The sequence below is a fragment of the Typopeltis vanoorti genome, chromosome 12 (assembly GCF_054136105.1).
Source record: "Typopeltis vanoorti isolate ZY-2024b chromosome 12, IOZ_Tvanoo_1.0, whole genome shotgun sequence".
NCBI lineage: Eukaryota > Metazoa > Arthropoda > Arachnida > Uropygi > Thelyphonidae > Typopeltis > Typopeltis vanoorti.
Window position 1 is genome coordinate 16,285,345 of NC_143560.1, and position 18,440 is coordinate 16,303,784.

Consider the following 18,440-nt stretch of genomic DNA (forward strand, 5'->3'; position numbering starts at 1 on the left):
GAACTAAATATACCTGTGTGCTTTAATTATGTATCTCATTTCCACTTTGATCCTGTTATTGATAAAGTGGAAAAATGTTTTGTAGTGAGTATTAGATAGAGAAATAGGTTTCCAGCTGCTGATCAAGGTGTGATCTCTATTAGGTTTTGGAATGAGGATGGTATGGCTTGCTACAAATTCACTTGGTTTGTGTCCTGACAAGAGAAAAAATAGTATAACTAGAATAGGAAGAATAAAATCCCAAGCCTTGCAGTAAAGTTCTATCCTTAGACCATCAGGTCCTAGGGATTTTCTTGTCTGGCATTCTTTATAGGCTGTGGTAACTTCAGATGCTGTAATGGGTCTGTCAAGCCCATCTTGGAAAGTTATTAATGCTCCAAAAGTTATAATTTTCAACAGTACTATTGTCTTCAAACAGATTTTTGTAGTGTTTTTGAATGGAGTTAAGGATGTCTTGAGTGGTGAACATGTCTTCACCATCAATGTACATATGAGTGATAGTCCTTTCTTTGTGGAATTTAGTGAATTGTCTTGAAGACTGCACCTGAATGGTTATCTGGTAAGTGCTGCTGTATTCTTATTTTAAAATTTCTTTCTTCTACTTGTTTCTGTATTTCCAGTTCTATCTCTATGTTATGTTGCTACGTTCTATACCATTGCATTGGTTTGTTATGAACTAGCTTCTCTCTTTATACAGGTCTTTAAACTTTTTTTTTTTTTTTGAGGAAAGTCTGTTCCTTTTCCCTATTCCATCATATTCTGTTTTACTGTTTGTTTGTTTGTTTGAATTTTAACCACATATCCCAATTCCAGGTAAGATTATTCCAAGTTGAACATAGGGTTTGGAATTTAGTTGAAAAGATTAACAGAAAATTTGGGGGAATTCTCCATGATCCAGAACTGATCTTTACTTGTTCCATGCAGTGGAACTTAAGTAGAACTGAATTATGATCTGACATGTTGATGTCAAGATGTTTTGTCACAATTATTTTATTTATAAGGGAAGAAGAGGAGATATAAATTCAATCAAGACGGGTACCAATACCCTGATTCATGTACGTGTAAGCATGGAGATAAGGATTGTGAATCCTCCATATGTCTACTAGTTGAGCATTGTCAAGACATGTTTATAACAGTGCATATCCCACTTTTCCACTCCTGGGGTGTTCTCCTATTTTGTCTAATGTGGAGTTTTCGATACAATTCCAGTCTCCAGCTGCTATGATGTAGTGGGCATCGTATAAATATGGCTCCAATTCCTGGAAGAATTTTTGTCTAACTTTTCCATTGAAACATAAACCTTATTACACATCCACAGTATTTCCAGTCTATTGTCAAGATTCTGTCTTCTGCATCCTCTGCGTCCCTTTGGATATTACAGAATGACCCACGGAGGGGGGGGGGGGCAAGAATAAGAACTCCTACTCCAGCCCTGTTAAATCTTTCAAAGCTCCAATAAGAAAGAAGTGGATATCTATCTGTTAAACTTTTTATATCTTTTATCTGCAGAGTATGTTTCTTGGAGAAATAAAAACCTGATATTATGGCATAGCATAGGTTTTTTCCATATAGTTTTTTTTGTTTAATTTGCCTATGGAATCCTCATACATGTATGAGGCAATGCAGAATGGAGATGCTATGATTAGTGAAGTGTCAGTGATAAGTCTTTAACATCTAGATTTTTGATGAACCTGATGAGGTCTTCAATCTGTGAAGGAGCAATTATGTAGCCTGCTTCTTGTCAACTGTTTTCCAGTTTTTTACAGTTGTTTTCCATTATTTCAATTTCATGCCTATCATTCTTGATTTGGAAACTAGTTATTTTCTTTTCATGTAGATGATAATCATATTGAGAAAACTTTGAATCAGTAAACTTTATTATTTTTTTCTTTAATCGTATCTCCTGCTTTCCCTTTATTAGCATCAGATGGTTCTTCATAGTCCATAAACTCTTCCAAGCATGAAGAGTTTTCATTTGATGATCCACAACCTTCTCCATCTTTACATTTTTATTACTTCTTTTTCTTTTAGATGTAGTTCTTTTTTTAATTTTTTTTTTGTTTATCCTCAGTTTTTTTTATTAATTCATCTTTCCTTTTTGATGATCTTGTCTTCATGTCAAGTTCTTTCAGTTGTCTTGTTTTTCTGTTCTCCGGTTTCTCCTTGTAGAACAGCTTCATGATTTTGCATTTCATCTTGTATCTGTTCAGTTGTTATACTAGATTCATTATTGGTAATTTCAACTGATGTTTTTTTCTGTTTTTATTAATTCTTATAATTTTTTTTTTATGTTATGCCTTTTTTATCTGGTCTGTGGAAACCCTGGTCTGGAACTTTTTCAAGCCATTTCAGGTTTCCATTAAGCAGGGCAGTGATCTCACACTAGAGAGTGAAATATCTACCACCTAAAGACAATTACAAAACATTGATGCTCATGGTGAGATTTGAACCTGCAGCCTGCACTCCACCTGCACTCCAGAGCTAACACCTAGAGAATAGGTGTTAGCTCTGGAGTGCAATGGGTGAGTGCAGTTGGAGAGATGTTGTCAGGACCAGAAGACTAGTGTCAACATTATTTAATATTCTTCTTGTGTCTTTTTTGCTGAAAAATCACAGAAGGCGTATAATGCTCAGTTACTGACATGGTTTTGATTCTCGTACACAGGCTTATACGTTGGTCATGCATTTCTAAATCACTTAAGGAATTGAACAACGTAGATCCGCATATAAATTAAATTACACTCTAATGAATATTTCCGATATTTCGGCAACGTCACATTGCCATTTTCAAAAGGAACTTACAAAAAAGGCACATGCACGCAGGCACTACAACACAGTAAATGAGAATGAAGAGATAAAGCTATTGTTCTCCTAGAAGTCCTGATGGTGCCCTCTGGCAGGCTAAGTAGGTGTTCTTGGCTGTTGGACTGAAGGTCTGCTGATGTATGGGTACTTGTACTTTCCACAAGCAGCCATTCTGGTCTTACAGACCATGCTCTGGATACATGCCACAGAATACGGTGGAAGAAAGTGACAGTAATGCACCGTAGTAAATACAAATTCAAAAGACTATTTATGGAATCAGTCTCAGCCCTAAGAAACTCTCCAAACCTCAACAAATTTGGTTGTATGCGACTGCCCCAAATTTGGGAGGCATACATCAGCAGACCTTCAGCCCAACGGCCAAGAATAGCCTGCTAGAGGGCACCATCAGGACTTCTAGGAGAACAATAGCTTCATCTCTTCATTCTCATTTACTGTGTTGTAGTGCCTGCGTGCATGTGCCTTTTTGTAAGTTCCTTTTTAAAATGGCAACGTGACGTTGCCGAAATATCGGAAATATTCATTAAAGTGTAATTTAATTTATATTCGGATCTACGTTGTTCAATTCCTTAAGTGATTTAGAAAATACTGATATGGTCGGAGGTGATTTGGTGATTTTCCTTCATTATTTATGCTGGAATTGGAGGAAAAGAATGATACTAGGTCAGCTTTATCTTTGGATGCTGTAACACAAGTACTATCTGGATGAGAGAGGTGGAACTGCAGATGAGCATGAGTTGTGTTTAGTGGTTTTTGTGAGGGAACCAGAAGTCCCCACTTCCATTTGGACAAAGGCAAGTATTTATGCCTATTGGGGTGTGTGTTGGGGGGGGGGAAGTTTGCTGAGTTTTCTGTATTGGTCTTTATGTAGTTGGATTTGCTGATAATTGTTTTACATTTATTGCATGCTTCTGCATAGTCTTGAGTATGAAGTTGGTTTTCATCTTGCATGTAGTAATAAGGTAAGTTTTTTCCCTTCAACTACTGTCATACATTTTCTGTTGAACCAGAGCTTGGATATTGGATGAAAATTCTAGGTAGAATGGAGGATGAAGTCTCTCATATTGATGAGGATAATTTCTATGACTTGCACTGACTAATGACTTACTAATGCTTTCACTTTTCTGACCCAGTTAGAAGGGTGGAAGCATTAGTCAGACCATAGAAAAGAAGAATACTAGTAGTTCCACAGGTCATTCCATTTGTAGTGGCAGAGGACATGTAGTTGGGTCTGGATGGAGGGAGAGTGTTCTGTGTGAGTGGAAACTTGCACAAGAATGTGATCAAAATTGCTGAAAGGAGAGGTGATCTTTACTGTTTCTGGAAGGATAACTGTTAAAAAATGAAGGGTATTGGGAAAGTGGAGAAGGTTATCAGGAATTCCAGTAGGTAGATATATGCAATTTGCATTACATCATTACTTATAGCAGAGACTTCTAATAACATTCAGCTTGATCATTGGTGTTGGAAATGGGTAGTTAGTTGAAGTTGTGTACATTAAGGTCCTAGAGAGATGATTTCATTGTTTGGATAGCTGAATTGAAGAAGGTCATTCATGGATAGGAAGGTGAAGATGTCAGAGTGGTTTTGGGAATTTGGAGAGTGGTAAATGCAGAACAATGTTACTGAATGGGGAAAAGGAAACCTAGAGCCAGAGAAGGTCAAAATAAGGGTGTGGGGAGGCATTCTCTAGCAGGCAGTGATAAGATTGCACACAGGCACAGGTTTCACTCTTGTGGCAAAGCAAATCAGGATGTAGTTTGGACATCGAAAGTACACTACTGATGATGTAGCTGCAATTTGAGTTTCTGGCAGGAGCAAGATGTCTGGTCTGGATATCTGCAAGTGGTGATGATTGTCATTTATATTGGAGTTTAAGCCATGGATGTTTGTAAAGTGGACGTGAAAGTGATTTATTTATTATTTTTTTGTAGGGATTCTGGTATGCTTTGAATATTGAGCTTGATTTGATTTCTTTGTTGGGATCATTTTTCAAGTGAGATATATTTTGATTGCAGTGTTACTGTTGTCATTTGTGTTTCATTATTGGATGAAGGAAAGAGTAGGGACATGCATTGAGTGGAGATAGGCTTTTGAACATGACACCCATAGAGAGGAACCAGTGTCTTTGCCATATTATGGTCTTGACAGTGCCTCCACGTACCACTACTTGGATTCCCTCTCCAGGCACAACCTGGCATGTAGCAGTGGGATTATGCACAACTGACCTACTAACTTCCTGACTTGTTAAGGACAGGTTTGGGCCTGTGTACTATATGGCAGCTAGTCTGCAGTACCATTATTTTTACTGATGTACCCTTGAAATGGAAGAGGAGGGAACAGAAATTGGAATCCTTTCTGAAGGCCAAACATAGTTTGCCACTTTATACCTCTTATCAACATGTGGTGGTGTTTGGACAATAAAGGTTATCTACCACCTCGTGGGTCTAGTTGCCATTTCCTCTGGCTAGGAAAGTATCCTTTTAGAAACAGCAGTAATGCCTGCTGGGTCATCAGCAAGTATTTCTGCTATATACAAGTAGACTAATCATGTAACTATTTCACATACAAACTTTGCTTACACTTGGATAAGGATAAAGACAAGAATATAATTTCTTTTAGAGTATAATATACTTCATAACTAAGTAAAAGAACTTCCTACAACTTTCTATTTTAGGTAGACTCCACATAGATCACATTCATCATACACCTTTTTATCTGATGAGGGCAGATGACCCACCATGCATGAATATTGTAACACTCACTTTTTCTGTATGTTAACTTTTGGTTGAGTATGAGCATTTAACTCAAGAGAGGAATGAAATTTTTAGTAGTCTGGCCAAGTCAGTAACTCTTATCAGACTAAAATTGCATGAAGTCAACGTTTTAAAATTAATTTTGATGCAAATACAATGTTTTATTTATTTTATGATTTTATGTGCTGCTGTAACCTTGGTAATAGTGCATCATGTCTTTTACTATCCTTGCAACAATAAATCACAAACCTACCAACCAGTCTTCTTTAGTAGAGCCTTCTGTGGGACTAGAGACAAATAAATTTCATTGTCCATTTTCCCAGCTGTTTTATTATTGATTGTTATTAATACTCCTTCCTTTCTGTGATCACTCTTGCCTGAATATAGTATCCCATAGTTATTATTTATCACTCTCTCATCTGCCTTAGTCTTCATTGTTTTAGTAACACCTTTGCTATTCATATGACACTTCTCTTATTCTTCTTCCATTTTTATTTTTAATTTTTGTTTATACTTCTGACATCGATGGTGCCTATCATCATTTCTACTGACATAGAGTTCAAGTTTGTCACTGACTTTTCACTGTATTGGTTTCCAGATAAAAACACTGGAAGACCTTGTTTAACTGAGCAATGCCTCAGCAGTTTGACCTTCCATTTTGTTGTACCATTATTTTGTTTTTGGTTTAAGCAAATAGAAAACAGTATGTTAAACTGTTTTTTATTTGGTCAGCCCATCCACTTTCATTCTGTATTCAAGTAGATATCTAATAACAGGATAAGAATTGGATGAAACTGGTCAGTTCTCCCATTCTTTAAATGCTTTGTTGGGTCTCCTCCCAGTTTTCAAGCTTTAGCCCTTAAGTGATGTTAAGAAATTATTTTAGGGAAATATATATTTATTATTACAACACATCATGAAGGTCGAAACATCATAGGAGGTATACATCCAGAATGCTACTGTACCTGTTATACTAAATCTTAAATACATTCTGATCATTGCACTTCAAATCAGAAACTCACTACTTACATCCCTCTTCACTACATCTTTTTTTCATTTTTGGAATGGCCTCTCATTCTTATTCCTTCCACTCTCTCTCTCTCTCCTTTGAAAATCTCCAAATCCCTGTGTTGAGGTCTCCTCTCTATGACTTAAATTAAGTAAATGTTGGCCAATCTTAACTGAGTTTTCCTGCTGTTATTGCTCATACTGATCCTTCTGTTCACTTTGTTATAACTTACCATGATTTAAAGCTACAACCTTTCTGAAGAACAGCAGTTCAATTCTTTACTACTTTAGCTTATCACAACACAACATCATTATACCTAGTACAGCAAGTTTTTTTTTTGCTATGAAGTAAAGTAATTATATTGACAAGAAATTACATGCTGTTTTCTATTTTCATTTTACTCAAGAGTCAGCAAACCAAATCTTGCGAGTGAAATATCTTCCTAACTAAGCTATGTACATATAGCCAGCTGACTTCACATGAAGTTGGTCTAGTACTCCATAATGCACACCACGTTCCTTTCTCAGGCAGTTGTAATGCCATACATTATGAAAAGGGCCACTCTCCTCAGACTGGTGTTGAACTCAGTTATGGTTCTCATCAGCGGGATCCGACATGAGGTAGGTACCGAGTACCAACTCAGTGGCACAAATCATAATTCTATACACAAAACGTATATTTTTTTATATTAATCCCACACACAATAAGTATAAAAACTTATTAGAAGGCTTCCTGAAGGCAGAGGCAGATGGAATAAAACAAAGGTTCAGTGCATTTGCAGCTGCACTGGAAAGGGGGATGCTGGGTGCTTTAGGAACATGAAGATCAGAGAAAATTGTAAAATTCAGCTAATAAATAATGGAAGCAAAAGTAGAACAGAAAAAATAGGTAGGAAAAAATAAAAAAAAAAACTGGATATCAAAGGAAAAGAGAGAGAGAGACTAAGAAAACCCGAGACAAAAATGATCGAATGGTCTTGAAAGCAATAATGTTAAAGTAACTAAGTTTCATATTTGAGAAATTAGTTAAAGGATTATTATAATTACAGCTATTTTGCCTGCTTCAGTTTAGGCGTACCCCTGTTTAAATGTCATTGGCTATTTACTCATGGATTCTTAGGGCATTATGAGTGTAGATGTACTAAAAAGTATATGTAGCCTAAGGAATAGAAAATTGCACATACCTTTTTCTGGGTGTTGTGGCTTTTCCTCAGTCTGCGATGTCGAAAACTGCAGAGTGTGTGTGTGTGGAGGGGTAGGCAGTTTGGTAGAATAAGTTAGAAAAACCCGGGTTTTTTTCGTAATATATAGAAACACATACTTTTATATAGGGTGGGGAAAAAAGTGAAAGGGTTAATTTTTTAAAATAGGGAGGGGGAAGGGGAAAGGTGGTTGACGGGGTGTGGACCGTTTCGACTATTCGTGGTCATCATCTGAACATCTGAATAGTCGAAACGGTCCACACCCCGTCAACCACCTTTCCCCTTCCCCCTCCCTATTTTAAAAAATTAACCCTTTCACTTTTTTCCCCACCCTATATAAAAGTATGTGTTTCTATATATTACGAAAAAAAAACCGGGTTTTTCTAACTTATTCTACCAAACTGCATACCCCCCCCCCCCCCCCCCCCACACACACACTCTGCAGTTTTCGACATCGCAGACTGAGGAAAAGCCACAACACCCAGAAAAAGGTGTGTGCAATTTTCTATTCCTTAGGCTACATATACTTTTTAGTACATCTACACTCATAATGCCCTAAGAATCCATGAGTAAATAGCCAATGACATTTAAACAGGGGTACTCCTAAACTGAAGCAGGCAAAATAGCTGTAATTATAATAGTTTATAAAGAGGAGTAACATGGGAGTTTTCCCAGAAATAATATACATTTACATTAGTTAAAGGAGTTTATAGTCAAATTTACCATTAGATCCCCTTTTAGTTTGTTTTAGGATTTCGTCACAAGAATTAATATTAAAATGATTTGTTTTATAACAAAAATAAATAGAAAAGCATTTGCTCTTTTCTTGATTAAATGCTTTTATTTCATAACATAGAAATAACTATAACAAAAATAGATAATTTCATACAACAGATTGGATTTATGTAGATGTATATTTAGTTAATTTTTTTTTTTATGTGTGTGAAATCCACTTACAAACGGTTTTAAGTTTATCCTACTTTTTTAATATTGTGGTGAAGTAAGGGTTAGAAAATGTTCAGTATACTCTGTTTATAACATCCGTTATAATAGCAAAACTGGCAAATTTAGCAGCCAGTACAGCACATGCAATTTACAAGCATAATACACTGCCTTACACAAAACATAACAGCTGCTGGAATAAAAATTTTCGGCAATGTGATTTTGAGGTATAATAACCAGTCAGGAATGTCTGTCATCTGAACTGAGCATTACTTTTACATCATATGTGCAGAGTGAAATTATAGTCACTCTAAAATTAGCAAATTTGTTGAGAGAGTGATTCTACTAATACCACTGTTATTCTTTTCCTGATGTGTCATGATCTTGAAATGTTAGAATTTGTTTGATTCACAAGAGTTACATTAGTCAGTTAATTAGGAATTAATTTGCATTTTTAAGTTTAAACTTTGAAATAAATTTTTCTTTTTCCTCATCAGCCATTGAAGAAAAGCATAAAGACTGGAGGACATTGTTGGATAATGAATATCATAGTACATTTACTATACCATCACATTTTCTTGAAGAGGTATAAAATTTAGATTTTAGTCAATTAATACATTTATGTTATGAAGATATACTTGTTTTATAATTAATAAAAGCTTAATTGTTTTACCAGGAAATATCAGTTATCTTGGCTTCATATTAATCAAATTAGTGAACTGATAGGGCAGTTATTCCATCTTCATAGTGACATAGAATAAACTAAATATAAATACAATGCAACTGAAATATCTCATTGAGATATATCCTGATTAAGTATGGCTCCCACTGTTTTTCTCAAGAAACTAGGGCAAAAGTGAAAGACCTAAAAGTAAGCACACAGTTAGTATGCCCACCATAATTGGCAGAGGTAGAGCTAGTAGAACTAAAGAAATATCATTATTACTATTATTATGTGATCCCTCCAGGGAATCATTCTGGGAGAGGCTTCACTCTATGCAACTGAATGTCTACACTACTTAACCTCTATCCCATACATAACATTAGTCTACATTACTGCTTTAATATAGATATATAAACTGACATACTTAGAAAAAATTAGATGGAAACTTTCACTTAAATGAAGTAATTTATTAGCTGTAAAATTTTTCCCTAAGTATCATAAGCATCCTCAATACAACATCAACAACAACAATAGTGGAACGCAGAATAAAATTGCTATAAAAGAATCAATTTAAAAAAAATAGCACCACTACAGCATCAATAGGACAACAGACTGCCAGTAAATTCCCAATTGTTAAAAAAAAAATAATAATAATAATATAATAATTAGGAATTTGAATAAAAATGATATAATAACATTTTCCATAAATGTTTCCATAACATTTCCATATGACCTCTGTGTTTAGTTAAGATGGCATGTTCTGCTAGGACTGCTCAGATTCTAGACACTGGAAATAAGATGTATGTTCTTCACAGCAGATGGCTGCAGATCTGCCAGACTATCCAAAGTAAGACACATTACAGGAGTGAGGGATCTTGTAGACACTGGAAGGCCAAGTGGAATAAGCTTGTCTTTAGATGAAGAAAGGAAGGTAGAAATCTTCCTGATAAGATGAAAGGAAACTGCAGTATTATGAGGTTTTAAATTCCTTTAATATATGGGAGTGGAATCTGAGTGATATTATTATACAGATCTCTATGGAGTCAGAAGACTCATCATGGAAGATTCATTATTGACACACTATCCATTAATCACACAATACCTATCATAGCTCTTCTTAAACTCATTCAGTAATGAAGCATATCTGGCAACCCATTCACCATCCTCCAAGCATAAAATACTCTTACACTATTTCCACTGGTGACCCCTTTTTCTCTCTCTGCCTGCTAAAAAGTCTTCAGTGTCAGTCATATAAAATCCCTTTAATAACTTATATGTTTCTGTCATGTCTCCTTTTTCACCTATCAGCTAGTTTTTGAAAGCCACAGATTGTCGATCTATTCTCATAGGGAGCATTCCATAGACTTGCTACGATCTGTGTCACTCACCTCTGGATCCTCTCCACCACTTCTTCATCCCTGCAGAATTTGGGTGTCCAGATTTGTACACAGTAGTCCAGATGTAGACTTATTAAAGACTTATATAGGGGAACAGTAACCTCTCTATCCTGCTTGTTAGTGTGTTCTTCAGCAACCATATAATTTGATGTACTGTTTTGGTTGCCTTTGCAATATGGCACTTCAACTCCCTGTCCACAATCACCTCTCCCCCAGTGTCCCTGGTCTCATCAGTTTCCTGCAGTTGATTTCCATCAACATAGTCAACAGCTTGTGATCTCTTCCCAAAATGCATCATCTTACATTTGGTGTCATTAAACTTGCATCCATTTACCTTTGTCCATACTGCTAGTTAATATCAATAGGTGGGATTTAATGCAATGTAGAGTATGTTTAATGTATTCAGTGCCGAGAGTGAATGGCTTTGGAAGCAGTGAATGATAGTGTACAAAATAGGCATGAGAGTATGAAGGAAGTGGATGAAAGTAATAACATGGATGATGGAGTAATAGTGCAGAGAGAAATAGTATATTTATACAGTGAAGATCCTGAAGTTCCTTCAGGATCTCTACATCACCTTCAAATATTCAGATTTGAATATTTCCTGTCAAATCATTTCAACAGAGGACTTGGTCCTCTGTTGTTTATACAAATTAAACAACAGAGGACCAAGTACTGAGCCCTATGTTGCACCTCTGGTCACTTGCCTTTTGCTGGACTCAGTTCCTCTATAAACCACTCTTTGATATCTATCCATCAGCTGCAATCTAATCCAAATCACCAAATTCATATTCATCTCCATTTGTCTGAATTTATGCAAAAGAGTTCTGTGTGGAATCTTGTCAAATGCTTTTGCAAAGTCTAGCAGTATCACAGTTACCCAGTTAGTTATCAGGCTTGCTTGAAACCTCGGAAACTGCACTCAGCTGATGACGGTCCTTTCTCCACTCGCACTCATTTATCCTAGGGGGTGACTATTTTCTCATGGTTATTCCTACAGTAACATTTATTTGTTCCAAGGATGAAGACACATGTTTCATTGTATCCACCATAATATTTCTAGTTTCCCTGGTTTTGCACTTCCAAACTTTCACTAAACCACAATTTCTCCAAACATCTAACTCCAAAACCATTCAAATGTAGTCCTTCAGCTATATGTATAAGTCCTTTTGTCCATCAGATTCATTCCATTGCTTTATAACCTGCACAATATTCTCATTGACTCATTATCAGACATGGTCCTTCTCAGTTCTAACCTATCATACTGAGGCAGAGGTCTCACAATCTTTACTTCCTTACTCTTCACTTTCAGTTCTTTCAACAACTCTTTCATATTCTCTCTCATTGCATATTTCTCATCTCATTTCAATTCATTGGTCAGCCTGGTTGGCCAAGTAGTTAGCATGTCTGCTCTCCAGCCAAGAGGCTGCGTGTTCAAATCCCACAATGTGCATGGATGTTTGTGATTGTCCTACTTACTCTGTGCGGAAAGGGCACCTGCAACCCTTTCACTTCTAGCAGAAGGCTTCAGTCCCAAAATCTGCTGAGGTACAGGAGTAACCATACGGTGCCTACGAACATCAAATATGATTTTTTTTTTTTTTCCCAAATCATATGTGCCTACCAAAATAATCAATTTTCATTTCACCCTCCTGTAAAGTAACAGCTATCAGTGACATCTTAGATCTTCACACCTGGGAAACATGCTTTTGTCAGTTTCTCATTATGAGAATGGGAAGGGGAGTTTGTTAAGAAGAAATCAAGTGTGTTGGAAAATTGAAGAGGATGTCAGGTATTCTGGTAGGGAGATTAATGATCTGTGTTAGGACATTTGCTAATGGCATACACCTCAGCATGCCTGCCTGATCAGTGAAACTGAAGAAAGGAAGCCAGTTTGAGTTATGGATGTTGAAGTCCCCAAGAAGAATGACTTCACTATTTGAATGTTTTGACTGTAAAAAGTCAAGCTTTAGGGGAGAAAGAGAGAATTGAAGAGTTCAAAGTGGTTAATGGAGTTTGGAGAGCAATAGAGACATCATATGAAAAGGGTGAGTTGGTTTCATAGAGAAATTTTGAGCTAAAGATGGGTAGATTCAAGGTTTTGCAATCTCTAGCATGGTACATAAGTTCTGATGAATGTACAAGTGCTGCCCAGGATGGCAAAAAGAACTGTAGATGAGTGTAGGTAGTGGTGCACATCGTTTATATTGCTGTTTAGGCCACAGATGTTGAAGTGGATGCAGAAACATTTTGTTTGGTAAGAATTAATATAGGTGAGTTTTTTTGGTCAGATTTTTGTTGTTTTTTTTTTGATAATTTTTTTAAACTATTTTTTGGGGAAAATTTTTGTGATCTGCAGTAAAGTCATATTTCTTTGAGTTGTGATCCTTTATATGTGGGGAGAAAGAGATAAAAAGGAAATAGGGTATATGCAATGAGAAATGATAGGCTTGCAAGCATACTGTCCACAAAGAGGGAACTCAGTGTCCTGTCCATATCGCATCAACAGTTCCCCATATTTCCACTGTACTTGGTCTCCCTCTGATCATGAACTGGCAAAATAAGTGGTTGCAGGATTTGATGCTAGTGGATCAGGAAGCCCCAGATTCATTACTAATTGTTTCAGTTGCATGCACTAACCAGCTCCTAGTCTGCAGAACCATTTTACTGCTGTATCCTCAAATAGGGGAGGATCTGTGTCCACTACAGTATGATTGGCATGTCATTGAGGATATGATTCTCACTGCATGTGGGAAGAGAGGGAAGTGAAAAAAACTGGAACCCTTTGCTCTGGTGGCCAGACATGGCTACAGCAACTTCATTCCTCTAATAAGCAGGGTGGTGGTATTTCAATGAAAGTCATCTTCCACTTGGAGGTCTAGTCATTATTTCCTTCAACACTAGGGAAGGTGTAAAAATAATCATAATTTAAAATTATGAATATTTTTACAAATTGTCTATGTTAGTATATTATTAGTTTTGGTTTCATAACACACATTGTTGGCACTTGCGATGTGCTCATTCTTGATGTTATTTTGTTCAAAATGAAATGTAAAGCATTTAAAAAATTCATGTACTTACTGGATTTGGATAGTTTTGTTTCTTTCAGAAATTTTATTGTAGTTTAAAATTATTAAGTCTTGTGTTTTGGAGAGACATTCTCGTTATGCTAATGGAGACGAATCAGCCATTATACCTAACTTCTAGCTTACCACTTACACGGAGTGTGCTTGCACGCTGAGGAGTTTGATGCGCGATTGAAGCTGTCAAGGAGAGCATTCAGTAGCGAAGTAACGGGGAGTAAACAAGAGAGAGCGTTCGGTGTTGAGGTAATGGGTAAAAACAAGAGAGAGCTAATGGAAGTTTAAGAACGCAGATGGAGGAATATTAATAGAAGATTCTGAAAAGGAATTGTAGAACTATGAGCCTTTAAAGTGTCGAAGTTAAGACTGTCAATAAATATTGGTAAATAAAAGAAGATATTGCAATTGACTTCTAAAGGAATACTCGAGGAAACCTGATTGGAAAGTTTCATCTGTCTTAAGAACAGCGGATCTATTTGTTATTTTTACTGGAAAAGGCGACGGAATTAGCACAACTTAGATAAAGCAGTAGAAGAAACCTTTCCTTTGGTACAAAAATTAGTAAATTGTTCATCAAAATTGAACTACATGAGGTAAGAGTACTTATCGGAAGTGAACCCTTGTGTATAACACTCAGAATAAAAAAAAAAAAAAATCTTAATAGAGATAATCTCATAAGAAATGAGATTAATAATGATCAAAACAAATAAATTAAAAATAATAATAATAAAAATTGGCTAACGCCTTTTTGTTCCTGTATATAGGGAGTAGGCGAGGCCGTTTTTAAGCCCTATCTAACTTTTGGAGACTGAGTGGGCAGTTCAATCTCCACTGGTAGCCAATCAGAGATAGCTGGCCCAAGGCTATCACTAATTAATCGGCATGCGGTAAAGAAGGCGGCTAGTAAGTGCTGCCATCTGGTGATCCCTAACCCTAACAATATATTTAATGTCTGAAAATAGTGTGGAGTGTGGGTTCAACGGCCGATTTTCTTGAGTTTCCAGGAAGAAAAACTCGCTAGCCTGTGCCAGAGATCAATTAACTCTGGAACCGGTTGAGAAAAGGCTTAGAAAAAGTTCCTCTAGTCGGCGACTAGATTCGAACGCCTTACGTCGTGCGGTCAAGCGCTGTAGAGTGCAAATGCCACTTCTACTGAGCTACACAAGCTTTTATAAATTAATACATAATTATTTTTAAAACAAAGATATGCCTTTCTAGTGGCAATGCTCACCATGAAAACAGGCTTTTTGTGGAAACAGCCTATACCACGGGGAGGTGGTAGCGATGACTTGACTGTGAGGAGCTATATATTGCGCATCAGCAGCCCTTTAGTAGCCCACAAGTGTGGGACTACTAATCACTTGAAGATAAAAATCTAGAAGGTATTAAACTTTTTTTTTAAGGAATAATCAGTAGCAGAATTTGAAGAGTGAATTTCTAGAGTAGTTTTAGTGTACTGTTTATTTAACCCACTGTTTGTACTGTCAATGGAAGAAAGTGGAATTAGAATATTTTATTTGTTTCAAGACACTGTTGTTGTTTTTTTTCCGCATAAAGCAAAGGGCTGACATTAACATCTCCAATTTTGATATCATCTTTAATATCACTTTCTTTCATAATGTGATCCATATAGATAATGAATAACAGAGGGGATAATGTACATCCCTGTCTCACACCAGATTTAACATTAAACCATCTTCCTGTACTTTCTTCAATTCTAACTGCTGACTCACAACTCAAATAAAGACTAAGTATTGCTTGATATAATGCCCCATTGACACCATATAACTGTAGTGTATTGAATAGCTTCTCTCTTGGCACCTTGTCATATGCCTTTTCCAAATTGAGAAAACTTAAATACAGATCTCTGTTATATTCCCATGCTTTCTTGACTATTTGTCGTAAAGTGAAGATCTGATCCTGACAGCCTCTATTTGGCCTGAATCCAGCTTGTTCTTCTCCAAGCTTTTCTTCTACAATTCTTCTCAACCGTTTCTCAAGTATGCTTACATAGATCTTGCCAGGAACACTCAGTAGGGAAATACCTCTGTAATTCTCACATTCAGTTTTATTTCCCATTTTATATATGGGTACTATGAGAGCTCTACTCCAATCATCGGGAATTCGTCCCTCTGTCCAGGCTTTCTGAACTATGCAGTGCAGCCACTGTAAGACTCTTATACCACCATACTTTAGCATTTCTGGTCGAATATCATCTACTCCTGCTGCCTTTCCACATTTCAAGCCTTTCATTGCTTTTTCTACTTCAAGTATGGATATGTATTCCTGACTGCATGCCTGGTCAGTGTTTTTTACCACTGTGCTGTCCTCACTGCTTGTTTCATTTAGCAGTTTTTCAAAGTAATTACTCCATACTTCAAGGATATCCTTTTCTCCCATTTTCATGTCACCTTTATCATTTCTAACTCCTTTTACAGCACTCTTTCCTCCATTCCTAAGCTTCTTCAACAACCTCCAGAATATTTTGCCACCTTCTTGATATTTATTTTCTACATTCTTGCCAAAGTCCTCCCATGACTTTTGTTTAGCTACTTTTACACAGTGTTTAGCATTCTTGCATTTGTCTCTGTATTCTCTAAGAGCACAAGCTGACTTATTTGACAGGAACTTTTGATATTATTATTATTATTATTATTACCACGGGCTACTCCAGGAGTCCTTAGACTCATCGAGGGAGGCCCTAAACATCATGTTCACACAGCTGTTCGACATTCTCACAGTATCTATCATACTTTGCCTTGAACTCGCTCACTGTCATAGCACCCACAACAGACTCTGGCAGCTTATTCCACTCATTTACCACTCTAAAAGTAAAGAACCCAGCTCTAACACCCCTGCTAACCACGCTCTTGCCCAGCTTCCATGGGTGTCCCCTAGTTCTCCCACCACCAGTCCTGATCTCAAAAATATCATCTGAATTAATCCTATAGAATCCTTTTAGCAATTTGAATGTCTCAATCATATCTCCCCTTTTTCGCCTATCAACTAGTTTCTGCAACCCGCAAATCTTCAACCTGTTCTCATATGGTGCATTCCATAGACCTGCTATCATCTTAGTCACTCGCCTCTGGATCCTCTCAACCTCCTCCCCATCAAGAAGGAACCGAGGTGACCAAATCTGGGCACAGTAGTTGAGATGAGGTCTTATCAGGGCTCGGTACAGAGGTACAATAACTTGTTTTTCTCTGCTCGTCAAGGTATTTTTCAACAACCAAGTGAGTTGATGAGTTGTTTAACTACTTTCGCAATGTGCCCCCTAAACTTCATCTCCCTATCCACCAACACTCCCAAGTCCCTGGCCTCATCAATCTCTTGGAGTACAGTTCCACCAATGTGGTATACTGCTGCTAATTTTTTCACTCCGAAATGCATAACCTTACATTTTGTCACATTAAATTGACATCCATTCTCCTTAGTCCAGAACTCCAATCTATCTAAGTCATCTTGCAAGACTTTGACATCTTCTGCATTCACTATCGCTCTACCCAACTTTGCATCATCAGCGAACAAATGAACTGTCCCACTTAGACCATTCCCTATATCGTTAATGAACAGATTAAACAGCAGTGGTCCAAGAACAGAACCCTGTGGCACACCACTAGTCACAGGCCGTTTTTTGGACTCTACTCCTGAATAAACTACTCTTTGATATCTCTCCATCAACCACCCAGCTATCCATCTCACCAACCCTATATCCATTCCCATATGTTGTAGTTTACGGATTAGAATTCCATGTGGTATCCTGTCAAACGCCTTTGCCAGGTCCAGCAGTTTCACTGTAAACCCATTTCCCTTATCCAGTTCAGCCGTCACCCTGTTATAAAACTTGAGCAAGTTACTGAGGCATGATCTACCCTTCACAAAGCCATGCTGTCCTCTGTACAGTATCTCATTTTCATCAATCCATTCCTGTATTTTTCCCTTGACTACTTTCTCCAAGACCTTGACAACAACTCCTGATATGCTGATCGGTCGGTAATTTGCAACCATAGTCTTGGATCCTCCTTTATGCAGTGGAACTATTTTCCCCTCTTTCCATGCCTTCGGGACTAAGCCAGACCTGAGACTCAGATTAAACAACATATTCAAGGGCACTGATAATTCATTAGCCGCTTCATGCAAGACCCGTGCTGGTATACCATCCAATCCCACAGATGTATTCACATTAAGGTTCTGTAATAGACTATTCACCTCCACTTTATTCATCACAATTCCCATATAAACTAATGGTTCCTTCATTTTTTCAACGTCACCACCTGGATGATATACTTTTGCAAAGTGCGCGCTCAGTAACTCCACTATATCGACTGGTTCAGTGAACTCTTTACCATCGTCATTCCTTAAAATCATTTTGCCATGTACAGTTTTTCTCTTGCTTGCAGCATATTGAAAGAACTGTTTGGGATTCTCTTTTGCTTGCATAGCTAGTTTCCTTTCATAATCGGCTTTTGCTGTTTTTACCACACTCGTTACCCTTCTAGCCTGTACTTTAAACCGTTCGTGTGCCTGCAGGTCACCCCTTTCTTTAAATTCCCTCCATAGTT

The 18,440-nt window shown here is 37.1% G+C and overlaps 1 protein-coding gene across 2 annotated transcripts in view; it reads left to right on the forward strand.

Annotated features, from left to right (window-relative positions):
- The window catches only part of LOC150100599 (scm-like with four MBT domains protein 2), a 226,997-nt gene that overhangs the window by 38,019 nt on the left and 170,538 nt on the right, over nucleotides 1-18,440 (forward strand). For both annotated transcript variants that reach the window (XM_090401434.1, XM_090401435.1), the window contains one exon: nucleotides 9,229-9,317. In XM_090401434.1, coding sequence (XP_090257560.1) covers nucleotides 9,229-9,317 — 89 coding nt within the window. The remainder of the gene's footprint in view (nucleotides 1-9,228; nucleotides 9,318-18,440) is intronic.